The sequence below is a fragment of the Theropithecus gelada genome, chromosome X (genome assembly GCF_003255815.1).
Source record: "Theropithecus gelada isolate Dixy chromosome X, Tgel_1.0, whole genome shotgun sequence".
NCBI classification, from domain to species: Eukaryota; Metazoa; Chordata; class Mammalia; order Primates; family Cercopithecidae; genus Theropithecus; species Theropithecus gelada.
The window spans coordinates 19,244,385-19,271,317 of NC_037689.1; the positions used below are offsets into that span (position 1 = coordinate 19,244,385).

At 52.0% G+C, this 26,933-nt stretch overlaps 1 protein-coding gene across 5 annotated transcripts in view; it reads left to right on the forward strand.

Moving 5' to 3' along the window:
• Positions 1 to 26,933, forward strand: part of BCOR (BCL6 corepressor) — a 128,398-nt gene that overhangs the window by 85,082 nt on the left and 16,383 nt on the right. For 3 of the 5 annotated variants that reach the window (XM_025373027.1, XM_025373024.1, XM_025373026.1), the window contains exons 2-6: positions 16,631 to 16,756; positions 18,102 to 18,180; positions 19,453 to 22,284; positions 22,936 to 22,989; positions 23,469 to 23,655. In XM_025373027.1, the coding sequence (XP_025228812.1) occupies positions 16,671 to 16,756; positions 18,102 to 18,180; positions 19,453 to 22,284; positions 22,936 to 22,989; positions 23,469 to 23,655 (3,238 nt within the window). In that variant the 5' untranslated portion in view covers positions 16,631 to 16,670. The remainder of the gene's footprint in view (positions 1 to 16,630; positions 16,757 to 18,101; positions 18,181 to 19,452; positions 22,285 to 22,935; positions 22,990 to 23,468; positions 23,656 to 26,933) is intronic. The other 2 variants (XM_025373028.1, XM_025373025.1) reach the window with 1 other exon arrangement.

The window sequence follows — 26,933 nt, forward strand, 5'->3', positions numbered from 1 at the left end:
TCCACTGTGTCTTTAACTCGCTCCCGCTCGCGTCGCTGCCTGGCTGCTCCTCCCCGCCTCCCTCGCCTATCTCTTGTTCTCTAAGCACGACGCCTGTGCTCCCCGCCCAGTTTGGGATTAGACAAGATAAAAATAGGACTGCCCAGCGCGCGGAGCTGTGACTGTGCCCCGGCAGCCAGGCTGGTGGGAGCGCGGGGGCCCGGGGCTGGGGAGGACCCGTGGAGCGCTCGGAGCGGCCAGCCCCTGTGGGCCCCCTACCCCCACCCCGCAGGCGCCGTCACGCTTCCCGGGTTCTGTCCGCCGTGAACCGTGCGGGCCGGGGGACCTGGGCAGGGTCTCCGCGCTCTCGCGGGTGTTGTTGGTGTGCCGGTGATAGATCGGTCTAGACAGGCATGCAGGCTCCCTCCCGGCTGAAGGACTAGAGGGGGGCGCGGAGACGGCAGCAGACTCCGTGAGCTGCGAGTGAGCGAGCTAGCCTCCGGGCCCAGCGAGCTGGGTGGAGGGAAGGCCGTGGGGTTTCTCTTAACCCTTTGAAGGCCGTGGTGGGGTAGTGTAACAGGGAAAGCGGGGGGCAAAGAGCCTAGTGGAAATTCCTGGAGGCAGTGTAGCTCGCACTGGGGAGGAGCTGTGAGTCTGGGCCTAGGGTTGTCACATCCTGGTGCATCGGGCTCGATTTTTCCACAAACCAAACGCAGCTGCTAGATGATCTAGATTGACCAGGTAGTTCTCAGTCGGCGAGCTGTGAACACACACAAAGAACACCCTCACTTTAAAAACTGAGTTTGGAAGACAGATGTAGACTCAATGTTCCCAAAGAGAATTCATGCGGGTGTTCAAGGACAGGAAGGTCTGCACATAGCTATAGTCGGGTGGGGCCTCTGACCATGACTGCTGCAGACCAAGGACCAAAGCCTGAAATGCCCCGCTAGCATGTACAGGTATGCACTGAAGAGAGCAAAGCGGTCTTTGAGTTGTCTCTATATAAATAGACACACTTTTAACCATGAACTTGTGGGGAGTTAGATATGTGCAAGGAGACAGCCTTCAAAGAGGAGTTGGACACTGATGTGTTATGAGATCCATCATTTGTGTATATATATTAGGGGCTAATATTAAATTGGTCTAAAATTTTAATACACCTTTGCAGACATTTATCTAGTTCTTTCTAGAGCTCGAAATGGGCGGATGGGTTACCCTATACATAAATAACTTATTACTAACATTCCAGTCTCCTCCTCCCTCCTCTTCCTTTCTTTAAGAGTTTGTGGTCTTAAGGGATCCTCTGTTTACAGTTAAACTGCAAACCCATATTGGTCTGGCCTGGGAAAGACCCACGTTACAGGCAAAGCAAGAAGAATGGAAGTAGTAGGAATGCTCAGATTAAGATGTGCTCCTGAATGACATGTGCTGAGACAAATCAAGACACTTGGGCTCCGATGCCCTAATGGAACAAGAGATACATAAGAGATAAAGAACTGGCCAAGGGGAATGTAAACATGGGTATGCAAATACAGAGATGTATAGCGATATTCTGAGAGAAAAATCCCAGACTTTGTTGAGCTGGAAACGGGGGCAGAATTTCTGTAAGTGCGTTCCAGAGACAATAGCCCATTTAAAGGTGTGAAGAGGGTCACTTGGAAACACAAAAAGCATTCATATGCATACATCCATGCTTAGATACACAGGCTGAATGACAAACACTCCTCAATGCCTCACGAAGACTTTCCTGCCGAGTGAGTGAGACCGACTTGGGTATGGAAGAGTGGGCCACACAACCACATTCACACACTTATTCACAGGGAAATAATGTGTCTTTGGCTTGAAGGAAACTGATGACCAAGCTAGCAGCCTAAGGATGGATGGCGTGCAGTGAACTAGGATTACCTCTGGTTATAGTTTATTTCTCTTCTAGGGGTGAGGTGGAGTGGGCAGCGGGTTGGTGATGAGCAGGTAGGAGCCTTTCTGAAGAGATTTTGAGCTCCTGACCTTGAGTGGCTGGATCGTGTAGCCACAAGAAGGGTAGCTTTCCACTTTGTGGTCAGGAGGAATGGCTGTTGCACTGCTGGGGTCCAATTTGCTAAGGTGGAGCAGGGCCCCAGTGGGCTGGGAAGGAGAACAGGAAGAAGTGCGGCCTCTGGGAGGAATAAAAGGGAGGTATGCTTTCTTTCTTTTCTTTTTTTTTTTCTGGAGGAGACCGTGGCGGGGACAGCCTGTGTTGGGTGGATTATCAGGCGCCTCGGTGACCCCAGACGCGCATGTGAACTCCGGCTAGGGTATGGCTTGCCCGCGGCGTCGATTTGCTGCCGTCCCTCTTTGTCTAAGACCAGCCGGGAATTCCAGCTTTTATTGGGAAGACCGCACTTGGGTGGGGCCCGCGCCAGGCCGAGTGGGGCAGGGTCGGGCCGCGCTGGACGGGAGGCTCGGAGCCGGTAGAACGGTCCTCCGGAGCGGCGGGCAGCCCTGACAATGCCACCCCGGTGGTTTTCTCGAGGGCACCGGGCCCGGCGGGCCCGGAGAGGCGCGGCGGGGCGGAGAACTTCGTGGGTCCATCTCGGCCGCCCCGCCCCACCCCCTCCCTCCGGCCCGAGGCCGAAAGGAGCTCAGAAGGCCCTTTGTTAGGCCCCGAGGTCACACTCGTGCCCCAGGGGCCGCCGATGGGTGGGAGAAAGTAGTGCAGCGGGTCAAGAGAGAGCCTTCTTACTGCCTCGGTGCCCCAGCCCATCTTCTGGATCGGGTCCGGTGGGGGCCTCGCCCAGATCTGGGTGGGGAGGCCTGGGCCGGCCCTGGCCCGCCCCGGCTTCTTTGCCAGTGTTTATGGCCGACGGGATTCCGTCTGTTTGCAAAACCGGACGCGCTGCTGAGGCCTAGGTGGTGGAGCCAGGAGAACCCGCCGGGGCGGGAGTAAATGGTCTCCCCGCGGCCGCCCGGGTGGTAGCTGAGCCGCGTTTGTCGCACGCACTTGGCCGGGGGCGTCCACTGGTCTCCAGCCCTGCCCGACGGCTTTCTCTGGTTGCCCTCAACTTGTTCCTCAGGAAGGGATATCTGACTTTTTGTTGGGTGGAGTTCATTAACGATGCCTTTCTGCGCTATTTCTGTAGAAGGCCCCCTTTTGGGGCGCAAGCTCACCTCCAAGTGTTTACAATCGAGGGTCTCAGAAACTGGGGTCTTCACTCCGTCATTGTTATAGAGCTGTGTCTCCCCAGCCGGCACCCACGGGCTCGGCTCTCCATGATTAGAGAAGCGGGGAAGTCCACTCGGAGAAGATACTGACAGCATAAAAAATAATTTGTGATCTAAAAGACAGTTTCCAGTATAATCTCATTATGCACCACAGACTCCCGATGTTATTTTGTGGAAGGCGGACAATGATCAATTTACATTGACCCGGGGCTGGGCGAGCTTTTAGATGGTAATTGCCATATTGATTTGCATGCAAAAAGGAGACCTGCTAAAATTAAAGACCGGAAGCTAAATTAAACTAAATTTATTGTCTAGGTGCAAACCAGGGGAACTGTTGGGGGATGGGGTTGAGTCAGGTCAGGGTGCCAGGGGCGGAGCGGGTAAGAGGCCCTGGAGCCTCGGAAGGTCGCAACTTTGGAAGCGATCTTTGCCCTTGTGATTTCATGTGGGGAGGGGGGATGTGTTTAGGAAAAAAGTTATAAAAAGACAATTTTGCATTGAAGTCACTAGGATCTTTCAATGCTAATAGGAACTAATAGGGGGAGGAGAGGTTTATAGGGTTATAGGGGTCTTCCAGCACCATTTCCGGCGTCCCCCCTCCATTTCTATTGTTCTGCCTGGCCAGGCGCTCGCAATCGTGCTAGGGACACCAAAAAGCTCTTGCATTTGAAGAGTTAAAAAAAAAAAAAAAAGCAGCCCGTCCCCCCCTTCCCGCCTCGCTCTCTCCCCTCCTCCCCCTTCCCGGAGCGTTAGACCTTTCTGAGAGAGCGCACCGCGGGCAGGCCAGGACCGTTGGCGCTGTAGGGAGTTCCTCCCCGGACGCTGCGGTCCCAGGCTTGGCTGGACGGCCATCGCTTCGGCAAGCCGTCCTCTCCAGGTGGCCAAAGTAGGCGGGTGTGGGGTGGGGTGGAGAAAGGCGTCTGCCCTGGCCGCAGTCTAGCGGTGCCCGGGACTGGGGGGGGGGAATCGCCTCCCCGGAGGGGTTGGGAGGGCCGGGCACGCCCCTCCCCGCCCCGCCCCGCCCCGAACTGGGTGGGGTCCGGGGAGGGCTGGAAACCCTGCCGGTTCGCCACGGCCGGAAAGTTTAAAAAAGAGAAAGAACGCCACTTGCAGAGGGCTGGCCTGGAGCCAGGGGCGGCCGGCCTGCGGGGGCGTGCTCAGCTGGCTAGCAGGGTGAGCGCCCCGGCGCCGCCGTCTCCCCTCAGTCCCTCCCGCCGCCGAGGCCCCTGCACACCCGGTCGCACTGCGCAGCCATTTCGCACATCCGGAGCTTCAGCGTCTGGAGGAGTAACCAGTCCAGGGCCGGGAAGCCCGAGTGTCTGGTGCCCCTGCCCTTCCCCATCGAGCAGAGCCGGAGGTGGCTTTGGCAGGCTCCGCGGGTGTAGGTAGTTCCCGGAGCATCTGAAAGCCTGGGGCAGACCCGGAAATTGGGGATAAGATGGGGAGGGGATGTTGGGCCCTGAGGTTTGCCGCCGGGCGCTTCTGTGAAGAAAGGTTGGGGAAAGGACAAGATAGCCCATCCCCCGGCTTGCGCTTTTGTGGGGACTCTGGGTGGCCCAATAGAACATCTTGCTGGCGTCTTCCATCTTAATTCCCTCTGCCACACTACTTTGTTCCCTGGGGTTTTTCCTTTAAATCCTAGGAAAGGTAGATAGAGGAGCTTCCTCCAAATGGCTTTTGCTCTATCTAGATAATTTGATTTATTGCTTTATGTGGCAAAACTGGGGTGGCAAGCCTAGGTCCTAGTACCAGTAGTCAGCACTTTTCCCAGAGACCTGAAAGGAGTCGACCCACCTACCCCTGTCTATTCTGGGGTGCTGGAGGGATGGGAAAGGGGAGGCTTGTTGAGAGCATTGGCCTTACACCAGGGTATAACAACGTAGGGAGATTTGTAGGATGTAGGGGGAAATGGTGAAAGACTTTGAGTGGACCAGGAGATGACTAGATATAGGAGAAACTGTGTTCGAGGCTCACTGTAGACCAAGTAACATAAGTGTTAAACACTCTATCTCGTTCTTGGGTACATAAGGCCTAAGGAAGCTTTTCAGAGGAGACAGTATGTGAAAATCAGGATTTCAAATGGCACAATTAGACCAATAATTGGCTCCTCTCCGCAACTCCAGGACTGAGTTTGACCGTGGCCCATTTTTTACTAGCTGTGTGACCTTGGGGGCAAGTTATTTACGGCCTTTGAGCCCCAGTAAGTTTTTTCATTTGTAAGACTGGGAATAATTATCCACCTTTAGGATCTAAATAGAATACTTGGCACATAGTAGGCCTCAAGGATGAATAATTGCTTTGAATGACTTGTCATGTTCCTATAGGTTGCTCCTCCATTCCCTGCTGCCCCTGAGACCCCCTGAGACTTGCTAGGTCTGTGTCCTGGGACCCAAGGATGCAGATTTAATCTCCCCTACGAGGGTATTCTAGGTCCGTCTTCCTGGGTTCCTCTTTCCCTTTGTTACCGTAGTTTGCATTCTGCCTTTTAAAGGATTCCATATGAAAAGACTTGCTTCTCCCCTGCCCCCCAAGTGGGATCATTATATGGTTAGGAACTTATTTCAGAGCCGGTATCTGGGTACCCTTTGGCAAGGCTTCCTGGCATTATTTCAGGGGGGAACGATGGTGTCTAGAGGGGCAAGACCTGGTTGGAAGAGGTGAGAGGGGGTGGCCTGGTGCAGAGGCCAGAGGTGCTGTGGTTTGTTTGATAAGGATTAAGTCCGGATGTTATGAGGGCTCAATGTGGTTTTCAACAAAGTCTGCCAGGGATTGCTTCTTTTATATCGATATGTATTTTAAAAAATTACTAGCATGAGAAGAAAACCAGACCTGTATGGATCCAGGCCGGTAGTAAGCTACTGTGATCAGGTTTCCTACTCGACTCCCAGAGGGAAAGTCAGTGTTTGATTGAAGCTACACTTGGTTCTTGACTCTCAGGGGATGCCTGCTCTGAAACAGGAGCCCTCCCTCCCTTTCTCTCCTCCTCTCCCCCTCCTCCTCCCTCTTTTTCCCTTCTTCCCCTAAAAGCCTTTGTGCTGAAAGAGCTTCAGTAGGCACGAATCCCTGGTCCCTCTCTAAAGAATGCCTTACAGCCTTTGCTGACATTGTTTTGTGAACAGTGGGTTTTACCAGGCCAGCAGTTTCCCCCCGATTTTAGCCCACGATTTTAAAGGTAGTCTATGGACAAGATGCGCCTAACTGCAATGATTGCCTCAGTGTGTAGCCTGGGCCAGGCTTGGAATCTAGAGACGCCTTAACCTTTGCCCTAGGGGCCCTCCTGGAGAGGGGGGTGAAGGTGGGGAGCTCGAGGACTGATTGTTTTCGAGGATCTGTTTGTTCTCTCCAGCCACCGAGGCTGAAGGTGGAGTTGGGCAAGTCTGAGTGTCTGTTCCAGCTTTGGGTCTGATTTTAAACTTGGTTTAATTGGAGAAACTCCTAGGCATTTAACAGTTCTGTACAAATGCAAACTTGAAATAGCTCGAGGCCTACGTCATTTAGGAAAGAATAAATGAAGTACAGAAATGTCCAAACTGTGTAAATCCTAGCGTTGTCTGCCCTCCCATAAACACATGACAAGTGCCAAGGCATTTCCAGTCAAAACACCAGTGGAACCAGCAGCCTCCATCCTTTGTATTTATTATTTTATTAACAGCATTTTACACAGCATTTAACAAGCACAGCCTGCCCGCTTTGCACCAGGACTCTAAGCAGGCGAAGGGGTGGAAAACGGATGGAGGTGGTGGGGGAGGAGTGGTTGCTAGAGGACATCAGCTAGAGAAATCTCATCAGATGGGTAGGGAAAGCAGCACTGGGGGTTTATTTCTACTGGCCACAAGGAAGACAGACATAGTGCTTTGGAGGAAGAAATCGTCTCTCCCATCCCAGGAGGAAAGTTGTACCACTGTGATATGTCTGGTCTCAGCTTTGATTCCAGAGGGTAGAACAGGGTATGTTTCATGATACTCTGCCCATCGGTTATTGGTGATTTTCAAAGAATAAGTATTTGTCTGCTATCGTTATTCGATATCCTGGTGGAAAGTTTATAACGAAAAGTAATGCCTTTCTTAAGTCATAAAATGAGCCTTGTATGCTTATTTAATTAAAATCTATTTAAGGACCGATTAGGCGTGTAATTTGCACTAATAATGACGATTATGGAAATGTTCAACTTAACCAAAAATCATAAAGGAGACATTTTGATCAGTGGGGCGGCCAGTAAGTATTCAGTGAGTTGGGCAATTTCCGAAAGACAGGAAGCATTCCGCTGAGGGCTGCAGAAAGCGCAGACCTGTCTGGCCTCTGTGACATGGCATGGAGAGGGGCAGACCTCCCTGTCCCGGCCCCAGCCTGGCCAGACCCCACTTTGCTGAGCATGGAAACCAACCCTGCGAGTCTCCGTAACCTTTATTCTCATGATGCTTCCCTGAGCTTCCAGAAGGAGTAAACTCTCGCAGAGGGCTGATGAGCCACACGGAAATCTCTGCGAAATGGCGGTGCTCTTTTGCTTTAACAAACAGCGCTGACAAACGCATGCTTCCTTGGCTAGCCTTGGCTGGAGCCTGGAGGGGTAGGGGGAGAAGGGGTCCCTTGTTCCGGAGAAACCTGCCAGCTGCTGGGCTTGGTGCAAAGGCAGCGAAGGCAGACACAATGCTGCTGTTGTTGGTTTGATCTCTAACTGTGGATTGTTAGTCTGGCTTTAACTATGTGGTAAGGGGGGAATGTGAAGGCTGTTTACAGCGAGTGCAAATAATGTGACAGCTGTTGGCGCGCGAGCAGCGCTGCGCCTCCTCAGCACTTACACAAAGCGCGCACTATGCAGGCCCATGGACGAGCTGCAGAGGTGGCGGCCACTTTCTGGCCAGCGCATCCCCAGATGAGAGAAAGCTCCACGGCACACCCACCCCCCATCCCCAATACACATCTTTATGACTTCCCAGGATTGTGGTGGGGTGCAGGATGGTTTGTATGTTGTGGTTTAGGGAACTTGTGGTGAGGCAGAGGTGGCGGGAGAAGGCCCACGGGGCTGTGAGTGTCACCGTGTTGGTGGGGTTTGGCCAGGATCCGTTGAACTGGGTCCTCAGCTGTTGGTGACAGAGTTTTTAAGATTTGGGAAAATAACTTTCAGCCCTAAGTAAGCTTATTGGAAAGAATGTGTTATTAACTGAAAGCTTTCTGGAAATTGCAGAGGCTCTGAAGGCCGTTGTTCCCCTCTGAAATGGCCCTGTTATTCAGACAAGTTAGAGACAGGCGGGTGCTGTGTTCTGTGCACTCGGCACTGTTTCCAGCTTGGAAATGCAAGTGTGCAGGTTCAGTACCCTAAAGGGGGTGTATTTTGGGGGGAAGGGAGGTCAGATTGGCTTTTGATTACCCACATGCCTTAATCTTTTCTCCCAAGCCTTCCCGTTTTCAAGAACACATTTGCCTTCAACTGCAGGACCCAAAGGTGCGTCCTGAAGCCTGCCCACAGCACCACCTACTCTGACTTCATCAACTAGATGCCCACAGCCACAGGCTTTCTCTGAGTTCCTGGTACCCTGCCAGGCCCTGCAGAGAGGCGCCAGGGTGGGAGGGAGAGCAGTTGGTGGCGGCAGTTACCCACTAGGCCAGTCCTGGAGGTTCGTGGCTGGCCCAAGCAGGTGGACTTAGGATGGCAAAGAATGTGGACCTGCCTCTGGACCGTCCTGGGGCAAGCTGGGTGTAAAAATTCACTCCTCTCCCCTGTGAATCCCAAGGTTGAAGCCTTCCAAGCCCTGGCACCTGCCTGGTCCTCCCTGCGTTTTGGAAGATCATTTAGGGCTGACTTAATTCTATATTCTACCCTTCCGCATGACTTTGGCCTCTGGATGTACAGCCTACAGGGTATCTGCAAATCTAGTTCATTCTCTCCTCCCCCCGCCCTGCACCGCCCCCTCCCCAAGTCTACTCTCTAAGTTTTAACATGGACTTCTACATCTAGTTGGGTTTCCGATGGGGAGCTGGGAGATGCTTCTGGAGTGAGACATGAACTTCGGTGCCAGTTCTATAAATTGGTCTCTTTTTATGACGTGTGCCATTTTCTGTAGGAATGTTGCTTGCAAAACGAGTTTCGCCTTGGAGGAAAGGCGGAAAGATAAACAAGCCTGCAACGCCAAAACACTGGCAGTCTTTCCCTCCTTCCAGCTCTCTTAAAGCAGCCGGGCTGTATTTCCAGGATTAGACTTGTGCATGTGAGGAGGGACTCGCGTTGGCTTTTTTTCCCCCAAGCAAATGCAAATTAGAGAAAAATAATTTTCTTTCAACGATATGCAATGTATTAGTCACTTGTTATCGTGCTCCGAGGCAGGCCTCATTTGCGTGTCTGCCAGCTCGCTCACATCTGCTCGGCGCTGTTCGGGGCATTTTAACCTTGGCGGTGTCGTGTCTAGTCCCACGGATCAAGGAGGAGTAATTAAGCCCTGAACAGCTACAAAAATTCATGGGCCCCCATCTATACCGCAGTTGTTCCATGGCTTTGTTTTGGGTGCTCTGAGTTCCATGACTGAGTAGCAGACATGGGATTCCTATTGTTCCTTGTAAAGAAAGTGGGTGCCCCTCTCCTTCTCTGACCCTCATCCCAGCCTTTCTGGGACTCCCAGGCTCTGCACAGTCAGCGAGAGACTCACTTGCAGATCGCAGGACCCCTGCCTTTTAGGCATCTTTTATGCATTAAAAGTTCCTTTGTGCTTCCTCTGTATACTAATGATAAGCTGTTGTTATTAGCCTTACGGTATAGCTTGTTCCCTTCGGTGGTGGGGTGGGGGATGGCGGCGAAGGCATTCCTGTTTTACTCCTACAAAGCCCTGGTGAAAACAAAAGTTCATTGACACAGCCTTTGGAGGCGTGGTGTGGAACATTTATTCTGGATTTGCCCCCAGGTTGTGTAGACTCCCAAGTGGGGACCCAGTTCTGCAAGGACTAGACCAAAGGGGGCAAGTGGTTTCTTTTTGCGTGGAGTGGGGAGAAGAGTAAGGAGGGATTCCTGGCTTTTGACTTGGGTTTCTGTTGCTGGGTGGCCTCCTGTGAGGGGACACCTGTTTCTAAATTCGCCCTCTCTTGAATACACACGTGGTTCCCTGACTCCCCCTGTGGCAAAACCATGAAGGAAAGTGAAAGGAACAAAAAGCTGGTGGGGTGGCCTGGACAGATTATCCGGGGAGAAGGGCAAGTGTCCCCCATTGGCCTGTGAGAGAGAGGTTGGGGACACCTGACCCCGGGCCATGGGCTCTGCCTGGAGGAGGGGAGTGTAGCGGGCATTACAGGTTCGGCAGCGACCCTTAGGGTCAGTCCCTGCAGATTACACCCCGGACCTCAATCCCCGAGATTCGCACCCCTCCCACGTTACAGTAGGCGACACTTGGCTCACATCTTTGTAAGGGGAAGCGTTCAGAGCAGCAGCGTTCTAGTATGATCGGAAGGGAACCCAGAACGATTGCGAGGAGGGGTCTGCCGTGCCCATTCCCCCGGTGGACTCGGCGGCATTTCCCGGGAGGTCTCGGATTCTCCCTGCGCCCACCCAAAGTTTCCTTTCGTCAGATTCGTTGATGGGGACAGAAGGTGCGGCGGGGCCTCGGGAAGGGGCACCACGGAGGGCGCGCCAGGTCTTAGGGTCCGAGGGGTTACTTAGGGTCGGGAACTGGGGAGGTCGGGCCGCCTCCGGGGAGCCTGCTGGAGTTCCTGGAAGGCTCGGCGGGGGCGCGCCGCGAGGGCGTGGGTGTGTGCCGTGGTGCGGCCCCGAGCGCTGGGACCTCCGCCGAGGAGCGGCGAGGAGGAGCGGGCGAGCCCCGAGCAGCACGGGTGTGTGTGGTGGGAGAGAAAATCCCTTTGTTGCCGACCGATCACGCTCCGGGCTGAAGCGCCTCAGCCCGGGGAGGGGGCGCCCCTCCCCCTTTCTTCTTCGCCGGGGCCAAGTTCGCTCCCAGCCGATGTGGCTCTCCGCTCTGACCCCGACGCCCCGGGAGGAGGCCGGGAAGGTTCTGGGTGCTCGAATGGTCCGGGCCGGCGAGTTTCCCCTTCCCCCTCCCTCTTACTAGTGCAAAACTTGGAGGTGTGGGCGGGGATGCCCTTGCAGGCTACGGCTGTGGCTTGGAGTGTGCCAAGAGGCAGCACCTGGGCCGGCTGGATCACTTCCCTCACCCCCAACTCTCTCGGGGGAGGGGCTGGGACCAGGCCAGCCACCTCCCTCGACCACACTCCTGGAAGCCTGCGGTTTTGCCTCCCAGGGACCTGGGGGGCAGCCTTGGGGTCTCTTACTCCCCAGCAGACCTGGAGGACCCATGCCACACTGCACATCCGGAAGAGCTTTTTCTTCTCATCTTCCACCCCCACACACCCCACCCCCACCCCTCACATCCTAAAATAGGAACTTCTTCACCCGTCCCTTCCTTGAAACCCGGAGCACAGCGCTGCTGCTGTGACGCAGTCTGTGTTTGGAGCAACCCCAGGAAGGGCTGGCGGGTGGTGAGCTTTGGGCTTCTGTAAAATCTACACAGTTCTGCTGAAGGTCCCTCCCTGCTTTGACCCCCTCTCTGTTGCTGCCTCAGTCTCCCCCGCAGGATGAGGTGGTACTGCCCCAAAGAAACAGCGCTGTGATTCTGGTGCTTACTACACAGTATGTTTAGTAGAGTCAGATGCTATTTAGTGAGGTTAAACGTGGCCAGCACCAGCTATTGCCAGGCAAAACTCAAGTCCATAGTGCAGCTTAATCCTTTGGAAAACACAATGCCAAATATTTACAGAGGGGACCAAGGTTGGAGAGGTTCGGCCACCTGCCCAGAGACACGCGGTGGGTAAGGGTGGGAGCCGGGAGGCTGTGGTGACCATGTTCTCTACAGAGAACCAGCCATGCAGTAGCGAGACCCCTCCCCTGAAGAGTCCTGGGCCACAGGACCCCAGCACACTGGCTGGGAATGCCTGCCTGGCCACCTGAGCTGGAAGCCCTTGCTTGCGAACCTCTCCAGTCCTTCTGGCCATTAACTGCTGGATAGCTGCCGGTGGGGACAAGGGGAACCTAGTGAGAGAGATCCCAAGAAAAGACCCTGAGATGGGCCACCCTCTCAATGCCTGTGTGGACAGCAGGGAGGCGTGAGCAGAGGTAGTTTGGTGGCCATGCTTTCCATATTGTCAGTGCCACTTGACAAGTGTAATACGCAGACTTTTAACTGGTCGCCGCCTCAAGGGTGGGGGCAGTGGAAAGTGGCCTAGTGCAGGAGGGGGCGGCGGTGGGGGGAAAGGAAAGGGGCCAAGACTTGGGACCTGTGGTCTGCCCTCACATCTTTTCACAGAGGGTGGGTGTGCCCCTACTGAAGGATGCCGAGGTTGGAGTGATGGCTTATGATCTTGGTCCCTCGACTCCCTTCTGCCAATCAGGCCCTTCTCCCCAGTGTCCAGGCCAAGCTCAGTGCGCTCACGATAACCCTTGGCTGTGGAGCGAATGACTACTCAAGAGTCTGTCGAGGGTGACCCAAGCTCTCCTATGCGTTCCATTTCCTTGGTGCTAAGAGCTAGAGACCACGCAGTGTGCAGTGTGCATGCCTGCTTCTCGCAAGCCAGCTCTCTCCACTTGGCCCTGGATGTTCCAGCAGGCAGCTGGAACAGTTCCCAGTCTGTTCTTTAGAGACCCACATTCTCCCCATCTGACCTTTTCTCAGCCCTCTTTCCCCTTCATCCCTATCCAGCACCTTTATCCACTTCTCTCCACTACTAGAAAAAGGGGTTAAAACCCAGATCCAAGGTGCAGCTTCGCAGCTCACAGTGGAACAGGTTGGTGCTTGTAAAGTGCTTTTCATGAGTGACTTCACACATCTTGGCACTTCTGGAAGCATAGCCTGCATTTGGAAGAAGTGGGGGGTGGAGGTGGGCATTGAAAAATAAAAGCAAACGAGCTTCATCTATAGCTGCAAAGCACCCTGAGGCGCTGTTTGTCATTGAAATCAGATCATTTGCCCTCTCCACCGTATTCTGCTGCCAAGGGTCAGCAACATCAGTTTCGAAGCACTTGGCCTTAGAGGTATAAAAAAAGGCCCCAGCCTTCAACAGCAGCTTCTAGAAGTTCGATGTCCCTATACTTTGCCTCCCAGTCTCTTTTTGTTTCTTACTGCAATGTCCCCTTCATTGTACATGCCAGAGAAACCAGGGTGGGGTGTAGGTAAGGGTGACCCCTGTTCTTCAGTAGAGGCTTGGTGTGAGCCGTATGGCCTTTGCAAGGGAGGCCCCTGCTTTTGTGGGTTTGGACTGCTCTTTGTCACCCAGGAGGAGGGCCTCCTGCGAGCCAGGGCCGTTGCTCATTGGCCCTTTCCACTCCTCCATCTTTGGCCAGGAACCCGAAGAGTTAAAAGTCTTTAGCTTGTTGCAATGAAATTATGGCTGGCAGTGGCGCCGCTGTTTGTTCAACAGACCTCCACTTTTAAACAGTTCACAAAAAGTTCATGGGGCAGCTAAAGATTATAAGTGTGTGTGTGTGTGTGTGTGTGTGCGCGCGCGCGCTCATGTGTGCACAAGTCCACAGCAGGATCCAACAATGTGTTCCCCCCTTTTGCTTTTATGTTCAGCCCCATCCTCCACCCCTTTCCTCCCAAAACACATACACACGCAAACACACACACGACAGTGAACCGCTCTGCTAGCCTCAACCCTCCATCTGACCCTGTGCATTTGAGAACACTTCGTTCTGATGGCTGGTATCATTTATCTCTGCACCATAAATATGGAAAACCCTGAAGGAGGAGCCCTGGAGAAGGGGAGATGCTTTGAAAGCACCCAGTAGGTCCAGGTGCCTGTAAACCGCAGTCACATTTCTGCTAAGTCCAGGTGGCCTTTGCTGAAGAAAGGCCCTTTGAAGGGAAGCAGCCGCTGGCCTTTTCGGGGCTGAGCCTCAGTATAATGATTCTGTTTCCCAAGAAGGTGCCGGGAGGTCCTTAGCACGAGGTGTCTACTTAAGGGAGGTGGGTAAGAGGCAGGTTTGTTTGTTTGTTTGTTTTTGAGTTTTGCTCTTATTGCCCAGGCTGGAGTGCAGTGGCACGATCTCGGTTCACCGCAACCTCCGCCTCCCAGGTTCAAGCGATTCTCCTGCCTCAGCCTCCCTAGTAGTTGGGAAATGCAGGCACGTGCCACCACGCCCAGCTAATTTTGTATTTTTGGTAGAGACGGGGTTTCACCTTGTTGGTCAGGCTGGTCTCAAACTCCTGACTTCAGGTGATCCACCCACCTTGGCCTCCCAAAGTGCTGGGATTACAGGCGTGAGCCACCTTGCCCGGCCGGAGGCAGCTTTTTTAAAGGGGAGGCCAATTTTTAAGAACGGGGACACCAGAAGATTGAGGCTCATTAGGCACACACTTCTTCCCTCATTCTTTTCTTGGGGGTTTGATTGAGTGACCCTTTGGTGCATGATGTAATTTCTGCATTTCATCATGGCACAGTGAGGGGATGGCATGGTGCAGTCCCACTGCTGTAGCCTGATGACGGGGACACACTGGCACCCGGGAATGATGCTCCACCTTCTCTGTTATCCTACCCAGGATGTCCTCCTCTTGTTAGAAGGGGCAGCAGGGGCCAGAGAGGGGACACTGCCACTACATTGAATGTGTCTTGTGGTCTGCCCAGCACTAGTGGTGGCCTTCCCCACTTGATTTGTGTATTTGCAAGATGGAAGAAAAGCCCACGAACCCTTATAGAACCTTCCCCAACAGCTGAGTCAGTCTTTTGGGGGCGCTATGGCTAGCCCACTGGAAGAGCTGCTGTCTGGAGACCCTTCCTAGGGAGGTAGCTTTCCAGAACCCCATCATGCCTGATGCCTCTGCAGATTTCTGCCTTTTTCTTGGACCCTTTCTCTCTCTTCCAGCCTCATTGTTGAGCTCTAACTATACGTGGTGTGTCGGTGTATGTGGATTTTGATTAACAGACGTTCTTCTATGGATGGGGGCCCATGGGGGATGCTGGTGGACAAAAGACCTAGTTAGGACAAAGAAATGAGGAAGTACAGACCGGCTTTGGGATTCCATCCCCCAGGTGTTCCCCTAACCCCCACCCTCAGTCACTCTCACAGAAAAGTCCCCGGACCTGGTGCCTCCAACCCAACCGACCTGGCAGTCTGCTCCGTGTGCTAAAGTGTAAAAGCAAGCATTTGCATATTTTTTCCTTCTAACAAAGGAAATGTGTCGACTTAGGGAACATTTGGGCTTTCGGAAACTGTGTGGGTGGGTGTGTGAGGGAGGAGAAGAAAGTTCCCCTGATGATCTGCACACCAATTATTTCACACCCAGGTTTGGGTCCCGTGGAAAAATGCCATGGCCAGTCCGGACAAGGGACACTGAGATGTGTTTGTGAGCAGGGAATTGCCGAGGGCCATCGGTCCCAGGCATTAAAGGCTCCCCTACTTATTAACCCAGCATTTAACAGCAGGATATGGGCTGAAGCGCAGTCAAAAGAAACGGCTCAACCTCCAAAGAGCAATTAAAATCCTGCACGAGGATAAATCACGCGCCGTGATAATCCTGTTAATAAAATGCAGCTTGTCCTGACCCTTCACTCATGCAGCAAACTAGAATGTGATGTGGGTGGGGGCGGTGGGCAGAGGAGGTAAGAGGGGGTGGGAGGTGGTGTGAGCTCCTCTGCCTTGGCAACCTCCCCCTCCCAGGAGGTGGAAAATGGGTGGCTTCTGCTGGCTCTCCATGTGCCAGCGGCTTGGAGCCCATCAGCCAGGGCTGCTAAGACTTCTGTGCTCGCTAATGATTTCTCGTCCCCAGCGAGCAGGCGTCATTGAATTACTCAGCCGCCTCCCTCTGTAGCTTCCAGGCAAAACCACCCGGGTTAGGTGCTTAATCTAATCCAGGGCTCCGGTGGGACAGGTCACCAGCCCACCGATTCTTTTTCACCCTCAATCTGTAAGTTGCACACACGACAGCCTTGGAAATTCAGCCCTAGAAACGCAGGTAGTTTGAGACCTGGACTTGCTGCTCACCTCGCTATTGTGCCTTCCACCCTTCTTGCACCCTTTTGGCCCCAGGAAAGATCAGTTGTGTGCCTCCCAGTGATGCAGCATCCCTGAACCTATTGTCAGAGCCTCCCCTTGTTGAATCAAGTCTTCTCTACCTTCTTTAACAAGTGGCAAGAATGAATGACCACTGTACACTTTCAGAGGAAAGGGGGTGGGCGGGTGCTGTGGTGTGTCCTGGATGCATTCTGTGCCTTGGATGAGGCTGCCTGTTTCGAATTAAACTTCTTCCCCAGCCCCAGCACCTCCTACCAGGGAAGCTGCCTGCCCCTTCGCTGTCCCTTCGAGTCAGGTGTCTGTCCTTGGCTCCCAGACCACTGTAGACAGCAGGCACAGCCTGCCTTCCCGATCTGCATCCTGTATGAATCACCTAGAAAGAAGCGCCCTGTTTGGCTCTCCTTTACTGAACCTCCTGGGATTTTTTTTTTTCTTTCCTTTAAACAGACTAGACGCTTGAAGCAAAGCTGCCATCCCAGAAGACGACATGCTCTCAGCAACCCCCCTGTATGGGAACGTTCACAGCTGGATGAACAGCGAGAGGGTCCGCATGTGTGGGGCGAGCGAAGACAGGTGAATGCGCCCACCTGGGCCAGGCCTGAGGGGAGAGTGGGCACCTTCCTCACGCTCCTTAGTGGAGCCCATGTCCATGCTGAAGCCCCTCTCACCTTCTCACAGCCACCGTGGGCCCAAAAGGGGTGGGAAAGAAAGAGCTCCTGCCTAGTCGTCCGCTCTTGATTTACAGTTTTAACAGGCAACCTGGCTCAGCGAAGCATTGCCGCCCTTTAAAAGATTAGCCCCTAAAGCGGCCTTTCAGTGCACTTTCGTCCTTAATTTATTATTTCATATTTATGAAGGAGAATTAATCCCAGTCTATATGCTGCTTTAACTCTAAATGTCAGGAGTGTGGGCCCAGGTGGAGCAGCATTCGATGTGCTTTTAAAACAAATAGTTTGCTCAGTAATAAATGGGGAGAGCGCCACCCTTTTCCTTCATTGAAGCCCAGGATCTCTCATTGTCCTCTGCTGCGTGTTCCAGGAGGCCACTGGCACCTGCTTTTGGTTGCCAGACAGCTCTGTTATGCTTCCTAATCAGTAATTTTGGAGTGTGGGGTGGAGGCAGCTAAGCAGTAGATGATTGAAGCTGCTCTTTGGGGTAATGAGGAAACTTTTCCTCTGCTGCTTGTCAGCGATTTTTATCCTGGGGATTTGGAAGTTGGCACCAAGCACTTTCTTTATCGATGCTCTCTGATAACAAGTCCCAGGGCAGCCGCAGCAGCCTGGCACAGATGTGCAACTTCCTCTTCAGCCTGGAACAGCTGACATTTGTATGATACTAGTGTGTATCCCCCTGTCATTTTGACAAAGGCAGTCAAATATGGCTTTTTTATCACCATGGAAACCAGTTTCCATGGTTAGGACATGGTCCCTAACTTTGTTTTGGGAAAAGTTTTGAAAGCCTACCCTCCTGGGTAAAACGGAAGTGGTTGAGGCCACCAGCCCGTAGACTCCAGCCTTCCAGCCCCGTTTGGTATTTGGCTGTGTTACCACTTCATGTCTACCCTCCAGGAGAGTTTATAAGGGTTGGCTGGGACAGCCGAGCTCCAGTTGGCCTACTTGACCTCTAGAGAAAAAGATCTTGAGGGAGAAGTGGTTTTGCTTAATTTCTGGCTTACCTACCTTGGGGACATCATATTTGTGATTCATGAAAGCTTTGCATTTCCTTTGTTTTTCCTGGTCAAGTTGAATCACCATTTGGGGGCAACTTTCAATATGGGCCATTGACAGCTGGTGGGGACGGAGGGTTAAGGACAGTTTTAAGAATTGGGTTAGTAGAAACTAGTCTGTTCTGGGGAGATCTGTGAAAGATAGATTTAGTGAGGAATGCTTTCATGAAGTTGGTATATCCTTTTAAATAGGAAAATCCTTGTAAATGATGGTGACGCTTCAAAAGCCAGACTGGAACTGAGGGAAGAGAATCCCTTGAACCACAGCGTGGTAAGAGATTAACAGCTTCTGTTGATGCCATATCTGCATATCAGTGATCTGTAATCAATCGTATTAATTTGCAGGCCTTTAAAGGGTGGGGAATGGGGTAGGGGTGGCGGTTCAGAGCAGGGCTGAGTCGGAGGCCTCTGCGACAGGACAAGGCCCCCACCCAAGCTCTTCCTGTCTTGCCTTCCTGCCTCGCCACACATGTCCCTGTCCCCTAGTGACTGGTGGGATGTGTACTGTCTTTTCTTCCATAAGCTGAATGCCACATCAGCGTTCCCAGCTGGATAAATTTCCAGCCTCCAAGTAGCCCCTTAGGGTTTACCTTTCCAGTAAAATAAGAAACACAGGACTGTCACTTCAGACACAAGGGAGAAGAAGTCAGAAGACACAACCACAGTTTGACCCATGGCCTCTTTATTGATTTAGAAATGAGGCTGCTAAAGTCTTCTGTTCCTGTTGTCCCATCGAAGATTGTTTCTTGTTCTGTTAAGTCATGCCTTCCTGCACCCAGGGGAAATGAAGTGAACACCCACCCCCAAGCCTGACAAGCCCAGGGAGGGTTAGTGTGAATTCTGTACTCCATGAGGGTGATGCTGAGAGTTTTGGAGTTGGTGGCTTCTCAGTTGTAGCAAATAATTTTTGCTGAGAAGGTAAAAATCTTTAGACTTTTTTATTTTTATTTTTTAATTTCGATTTTTTTAGAGACGGAGTCTCGCTTTGTCACCCAGGCTGGAGTGCAGTGGTGCAATCTTGGCTCACTGCAACCTCCACCTCCCGGGTTCAAGCAATTCTCTTGCCTCAGTCTCCCGAGTAGTTAGGACTACAGGCGCACACCACCACACCCAGCTAATTTTTTTTGTATTTTAGTAGAGATGGGGTTTCACCGTGTTGCCCAGGCTGGTCTTGAACTCCTGAGCTCAGGCAATCTGCCTGCCTTGGCCTCCCAAAGTGGTAGGATTACAGGCGTGAGCCACCGTGCCTGGCCAAAATCTTCAGACTTAATAGATGACTGAATTAATGTATGGGCCTCCAGTCCAAAGGGACCAACGTTTTCCCTGCTTCCAGGATACTAGTTGAGAGGTGAGAAGGCAGGCAGGCAGCAAAGGGGTTTGGATAAAGGGAAGGGGAAACAGATCCCCCCCCCCCGAAGCCTGTCTTTAACCCTTTCTGCTTGAATGTTAAGGCTGATGGCACGTTGAACTAGTTGGCAGTGTCTTCGGGTACTGCTGCCTTGAAGGAGTGCCCCAGTAACACCCGTGTTGTTCTTCTGCAAAGGTGGATGCGAGCACGGCCCATAGAATCGATGGCCTGGCAGCACTGAGCATGGACCGCACTGGCCTGATCCGAGAAGGGCTCCGGGTCCCCGGAAACATCGTCTATTCTAGCTTGTGTGGACTGGGCTCAGAGAAAGGTCGGGAGGCTGCCACGGGCACCCTAGGTGGCCTTGGGTTTTCTTCGGAAAGAAATCCAGAGATGCAGTTCAAACCGAATACACCCGAGACAGTGGAGGCTTCCGCCGTCTCTGGAAAACCCCCAAATGGCTTCAGTGCTATATACAAAACACCGCCTGGAATACAAAAAAGTGCTGTAGCCACAGCAGAAACACTGGGCTTGGACAGACCTGCCAGTGACAAACAGAGCCCTCTCAACATCAATGGTGCTAGTTATCTGCGGCTGCCCTGGGTCAATCCTTACATGGAGGGTGCCACGCCAGCCATCTACCCTTTCCTCGACTCGCCAAATAAGTATTCACTGAACATGTACAAGGCCTTGCTACCTCAGCAGTCCTACAGCTTGGCCCAGCCGCTGTATTCTCCAGTCTGCACCAACGGGGAGCGCTTTCTCTACCTGCCACCACCTCACTACGTCGGTCCCCACATCCCATCGTCCTTGGCATCGCCCATGAGGCTCTCGACACCTTCGGCCTCCCCAGCCATCCCGCCTCTCGTCCATTGCGCAGACAAAAGCCTCCCGTGGAAGATGGGCGTCAGCCCTGGGAATCCCGTTGATTCCCACGCCTATCCTCACATCCAGAACAGTAAGCAGCCCAGGGTTCCCTCTGCCAAGGCGGTCACCAGTGGCCTGCCGGGGGACACAGCTCTCCTGTTGCCTCCCTCGCCTCGGCCCTCACCCCGAGTCCACCTTCCCACCCAGCCTTCTGCAGACACCTACTCGGAGTTCCACAAGCACTATGCCAGGATCTCCACCTCTCCTTCAGTTGCCCTGTCGAAGCCATACATGACAGTCAGCAGCGAGTTCCCCGCGGCCAGGCTCTCCAACGGCAAGTATCCCAAGGCTCCGGAAGGGGGCGAAGGTGCCCAGCCAGTGCCCGGGCATGCCCGGAAGACAGCGGTTCAAGACAGAAAAGACGGCAGCTCACCTCCACTGTTGGAGAAGCAGACCGTTACCAAAGATGTCACAGATAAGCCACTAGACTTGTCTTCTAAAGTGGTGGATGTAGATGCTTCCAAAGCTGACCACATGAAAAAGATGGCTCCCACAGTCCTGGTTCACAGCAGGGCTGGAAGTGGCTTAGTGCTCTCCGGAAGTGAGATTCCGAAAGAAACACTATCTCCTCCAGGAAATGGTTGTGCTATCTATAGATCTGAAATCATCAGCACTGCTCCCTCATCCTGGGTGGTGCCCGGGCCAAGTCCTAACGAAGAGAACAATGGCAAAAGCATGTCACTGAAAAACAAGGCATTGGACTGGGCAATACCACAGCAGCGGAGTTCATCATGTCCGCGCATGGGCGGCACGGATGCCGTCATTACTAACGTTTCAGGGTCAGTGTCGAGTGCAGGCCGCCCAGCCTCTGCGTCACCCGCCCCCAATGCCAATGCCGATGGCACCAAAACCAGCAGGAGCTCCGTAGATGCCACACCATCCGTTATTCAGCACGTGGGCCAGCCCCCGGCCACTCCTGCCAAGCACAGTAGCAGCACCAGCAGCAAGGGCGCCAAAGCCAGCAACCCAGAACCGAGTTTCAAAGCAAACGAGAACGGCCTTCCACCAAGCTCTATATTTCTGTCTCCAAATGAGGCATTCAGGTCCCCACCAATTCCCTACCCCAGGAGTTACCTCCCTTACCCAGCCCCCGAGGGCATTGCCGTAAGTCCCCTCTCTTTACATGGCAAAGGACCTGTCTACCCTCATCCAGTTTTGTTACCCAATGGCAGTCTGTTTCCTGGGCACCTTGCCCCAAAGCCTGGACTGCCCTATGGGCTGCCCACCGGCCGTCCAGAGTTTGTGACCTACCAAGATGCCCTGGGTTTGGGCATGGTGCATCCCATGTTGATACCACACACGCCCATAGAGATCACTAAAGAGGAGAAACCAGAGAGGAGGTCCCGGTCCCATGAGAGAGCACGCTACGAGGACCCAACACTCCGGAATCGGTTTTCCGAGATTTTGGAAACGAGCAGCACCAAGTTACATCCAGATGTCCCCACCGACAAGAACCTAAAGCCAAACCCCAACTGGAATCAAGGGAAGACTGTTGTCAAAAGCGACAAGCTTGTCTACGTAGACCTTCTCCGAGAAGAACCAGATGCTAAAACTGAGACAAACGTGTCCAAACCCAGCTTTGCAGCAGAGAGCGTTGGCCAGAGCGCTGAGCCCCCTAAGCCTTCAGCTGAGCCGGCCCTGCAGCAGCACCGTGATTTCATCGCCCTGAGAGAGGAGTTGGGGCGCATCAGTGACTTCCACGAAACTTACACTTTCAAACAACCAGTCTTCAGCGTAAGCAAGGACAGTGTTGTGGCAGGTACCAACAAAGAGAACCTAGGGTTGCCAGTCTCGACTCCATTCCTGGAGCCAACTCTGGGGAGCGATGGCCCTGCTGTAACTTTTGGTAAAACCCAGGAGGATCCCAAACCATTTTGTGTGGGCAGTGCCCCACCAAGTGTGGACGTGACCCCCACCTACACCAAAGATGGAGCCGATGAGGCTGAATCAAATGATGGCAAAGTTCTGAAACCGAAGCCATCTAAGCTGGCAAAGAGAATCGCCAACTCAGCGGGTTACGTGGGTGACCGATTCAAATGTGTCACTACCGAACTGTATGCAGATTCCAGTCAGCTCAGCCGGGAGCAGCGGGCATTGCAGGTGAGCCCCCCCACCTGAATTTCAGTTACTTTACCGGTTGTCAGTTTTTTAATGTGTAAAGAGGACTGGGGGAGTATGGTAGGGCAGGGCACCAGGCAGATTTGGTGAATGAAGCTTGTGGTAATTTGAATGTATGCAATGTGGCCAGTAAGAGAACGTGAGCGGTAGCACTGAGGCGTGTCTGGATGCTTTAAGTTATTCTGTAGATTATAAGGGAACTCCACTCAATTGCTGATAACAGATGTTTTAATTATTGTGAAGGGTATCTAAAGACTGCATGACGTTTACCTATCAATTGCTTTGATTTCTCTGCCTGTAAGATAACAAATATACCTAGAAGTGCTCCTTAGAATGCCTTACTTGATACCTGGTGATGTGTAGCAGCCGCATGTCTGTGGGATTCATGCAAATTTTTCACCAAAAAGAAAGGAAAAAAAAAAAAAGGTTGCTTAAAGGGATACAGTGTGTATTTAATTTGCTAGTGAATTATGGTAGATGTTGTATAGGAATTTCCTTAAGATATTTTACTTTTAATTAAAAGATGAATAAAGCCAAATTGTTTTGCAATGTTAAGAAAAAAATTGGTTTATGCTTATAAAAATGGATGAAGTTATCTAAATGATCCATTGAGTGCCCATTTTAATTACATAGATGGAAGGATTACAAGAGGACAGTATTTTATGTCTACCCGCTGCTTACTGTGAGGTCAGTTCTTCAAATTTTTATTACTAGAATCTTACATAAACCTTTTGAGTTAAATTTCATTTCCAAATATACAAAGGGAAGTTTGTGGGCCATGGTCGTCTTTATTCATTGTGTATTTTGTTTCTTTTCTGTTGTGTTTTTGTTTTGTTTTCTTTGCGTTGTGTTTTCGTTTTGTTTTATTTACCTTCAAAAGAGAATGTCTGTCTGTATGCAATAGTGTATGTGTGGATATACATACACACCGCATATATATCTATATACACATGACTTTATGAATAAAGAATGTGTCACTACTTACATATAGATACTCTTAAGTTTTATCTGTTAAACTTTAAAATATCTGAGTTACATCTCATAAATTGTGGTTGGTTTTGGGCACTTTTCTTTGAAAATACTTTCCTTTAAGATAAGGCAAATGAAATAGCTTTTATGGTAAGGTGTTGTTTTTTTTTTTTTCCCCATCTCCATTCTCTTTCTAGCGTGCAATGATGCGCTTCTCAGAGTTGGAGATGAAAGAAAGAGAAGGTGGCCACCCAGCAACCAAAGACTCCGAGATGTGCAAATTCAGCCCAGCCGACTGGGAAAGGTTGAAAGGAAATCAGGACAAAAAGCCAAAGTCGGTCGCCCTGGAGGAGGCCATTGCCGACCAGAACGAAAGTGAGAGATGTAAGTAAACCCGAGCAGTTTGCTGTGTTGGCGTCTACTCGGAGAAATGGGCTGCTTTTGCCATGCATGGAGTGAAGGGCCGACTGTCCTTATGAATGGTGGCAACCAGGAATGAGGCGTCTGTGAAAGACAGTTTCCTGGGACACATCTTTTTTTCCAAAGAAGCACTGGTTCTAGAGCTGATAACAGTCTAATGTAACACAATGTAGCAGAGGTATGACAGTAGCAAATTTGGTACAGGGACAGGTTGTATTTTGTAGCAGTGGAATGACACTTCCCAGCCATCTCCTGGCCCACCCCTGTGGTGACAGCCTGATGTGGAATGGAGAGTCCTTATATTCTCCCTCCAAAGGCATAGATGTTGTTGAAGTAGAATGAACATGGTGAAGTCACCATAAAGAAGAGCATGATGATTTACCATAGGGGGTGGGGGAGAATTGGAGAATTGGCCACAGAATCCAAGACAGCCTGGCATGCATTAGGGGGGCTCTTCTCACCAGACAGAGGGCAACTTGCATTTTGGAGGGGAAGTGATGTGAAGAGAAAGCTAGTATCTTCCTCAGGACACTCCCTTTGGTTCTTACAGCAGGTCCCGGCCCCACCGCTCCCCCAACCAACAGGGTTGACTTTGGGATTTGCCCAGGAGTCTTCCAGGGTGGTAAGGTGTGTCGGTAGCAAGTGGAGAAGGTCTTCCTCTTTCTTTTTTAAATGTGCAAGCTTGAAGCTTTAGGTCTGCTTGCAACATGAGAAACCTCATTGGGCGAAGGGGAATTAGGGTGTCTGGGTGAACTAACTGGAGGAGTGGGTGCAAAGTCCTCCTGAGACAGGACACTTGAAAGTGTTGGGTATGTTTGAGAGCTCCCCACCATGGGTCATCGGAGGTTTGACATTCACAACGCAGTTCATTGGTGCCCGACACAGTTTGGGAAGAATGTGTGATCAGGGAGAGAGTGCTTCTTGCTACTTGGAGCACACACCCCTCCCTCCACTTCCAGCTCATCCCTGGGAGCAGACTAAGGCCACCTGCCAGGATCCTGGGTAAGCTAAACCAGGACTGATTTGTTGTAAGTCATTGCTGAAGAAGGTAGTTTCTGTTGCTAGTAGGTGGTGGCCTTACTCAAGTGACAAGGACTCAATGTACCTGAAGTTGTTCACTCTTCCTCGAAGGGTGGCTACAGGGCGGCGGGAAGTCCAAGCCACTCTTGGGAGAAGTGGCAAAGAAAGCCTTGCCCCTCCCTGATGATTGCTGCCAACTCGCAGCCCCCCTTCTGAGTTGCCTCAACACCAGCTCTTGGGAAGGTTGTCAGAGGGACCTGGGAGAAGTGGGCAAGGCCGAGTTGAGGGGGAAGGTGCTTCTAAGAGGGAATGCCATACATGAGAATCCCTCTTTGTTCTGAGTAGATGGCTGGGGGCCTGGAGGAAGGGACAGGAACTTAGCCAGCTTCCAGCCTTCTTGCCCTTGCTCTGGTTTTTGAGTAACGTGGCCAGACCCTCCATTCACATCTGAGTAACTCGGTGTGGCTAATGGGGAGCAGGGCTCGAGCCCCACATGATTTAGAAAAGCCTCCCTTTCCCCTTCTGTAAGTCCCTCCAAGCTTCGTACCAACAGGCTGTGTTCTTGGAGCACCCGGGGCCTCGCAAGCCATAAGTCACCACGTAGTGCTCCTCAGGTAATGAGCCATGGCAGGGAGAGCAGAAAAAGGGGTGGGGGAGGGTGAAGGCTCCTTTTTAAATACTGGGGCCAAGGAAGAGCTGGGGCACCATTGGTTTGTGGTTGATCGAGAGGAGAAACCTAGAGGAAACATTGTCCTTGCTGCTGCCACTGCCATCTCATCCAGGGGACAGCAGGCGCTGGATCCGTTCAGCTGCAAATTCACTGAGCCGTCTCGGCCATCACGTCTCTCGTGGGTGTCATTGTGGCCCAGAGCCAAGTTGTGAGCATATGGAAACTGGGGTGGGGATTTGGGGCAGGCAGGGGTCACAAAGAGGGTAGAGGATGCCACCCCAAAGCCTCTCCCTTCCACTCCTGCAGCATCGGTAGCTTCTGAGATGGCAGGTGCTGCCTATATGGCCTCAGCTGCCTGCATGTGGGTGCATCTTGTTGGGAGGGCTTGTTTAGGAAAACTGAATTAACTGGACAACACCGTGGTTAGGATTTTCATTGACTCTTAGTGATAGTATGGGTCGCTGAATTTTTCATTCAGAAATTGAAGGTTCATTAATAGGAATGATCAGTGGCATTTTGAAGACGGGGTAGGGAACACAGAGGTGTTGGGCTCTTCCTTTTTTTTTTTTTGTTTTTTCAGTTTTATTATTTTTACTGATTGATTTACTTTTGTTGATACATATTAGATGTGCATATTAGCCCTTCCTTCTTGAATTTGGGTGTCTGTCTCCCTTGGCAGCTACTTGACTTGTGTGGACCTAGGACTCACTCAGTGGCAATGCCTGAGTGGGAGCTGGAGAAAGCATTGAGTGAAAATGAAAGGGTTTCATGGGACTTCTTGGCTCAGGAAACTTCTCTTTCAGGACAGCAGCCCCTATGTACTTTGTAAACTACTTTGAGTTTGGGCAGACAGATGACTACCAATGCCTGTGCTGGAGAGGGTAGAAGTTATAATATGGTTGGCCTCTGTTGGAGGTGATGTTACCTGCAGAGGGAGTAGATGTCATGGGCAGTCCTCAAAAATTTCAGTCCTCTGCCATCTTGTTTAGGGCTTACTGCGCATGGTTATAACAGTGGTGAAGTTGCTTTGTTGCCACGGTGACTTGTAAATGTTGCCATGGCGATGCTTCTATGAGGTATTGCGATGGCATAGCCATGGTAAATTATGGGATATATGTGCTGTGTCTTACAAGGCCATGATTCAGGGAGCAAGTGGTAGATGGTATAGGACTCAACTGTGTTCACATCTGCCTAGATCTCATGACCAAAGGCACATGGCGTTCCACTCATAGAAGGGCTGTAAGTAACTGCAATGGAAGAGGACCCTGATGGTTAGGACCCCTATCTATCCCTCCATCTCTGTCTATCCACCCATCTCCTTTGCCCTCGAGTAATTTCTGTGGGTACTGGTAAGAATAGCCCCATTTGAGGGAGGTCCAAGTGAAGTGTACAGGAAAGTGACATGATGGGCCCCCATAGCTGTTTGCCATGCATATCTTTGGCAGTCAAGGTGGGTGTTCTTCAGGATTATTACTGGCCCATGGAGGGAAACCCTAGCATAAGGTTTGGGGGCCTTCACTGAGCGGAATTGGGATGTTTGCAATGAGAGGCT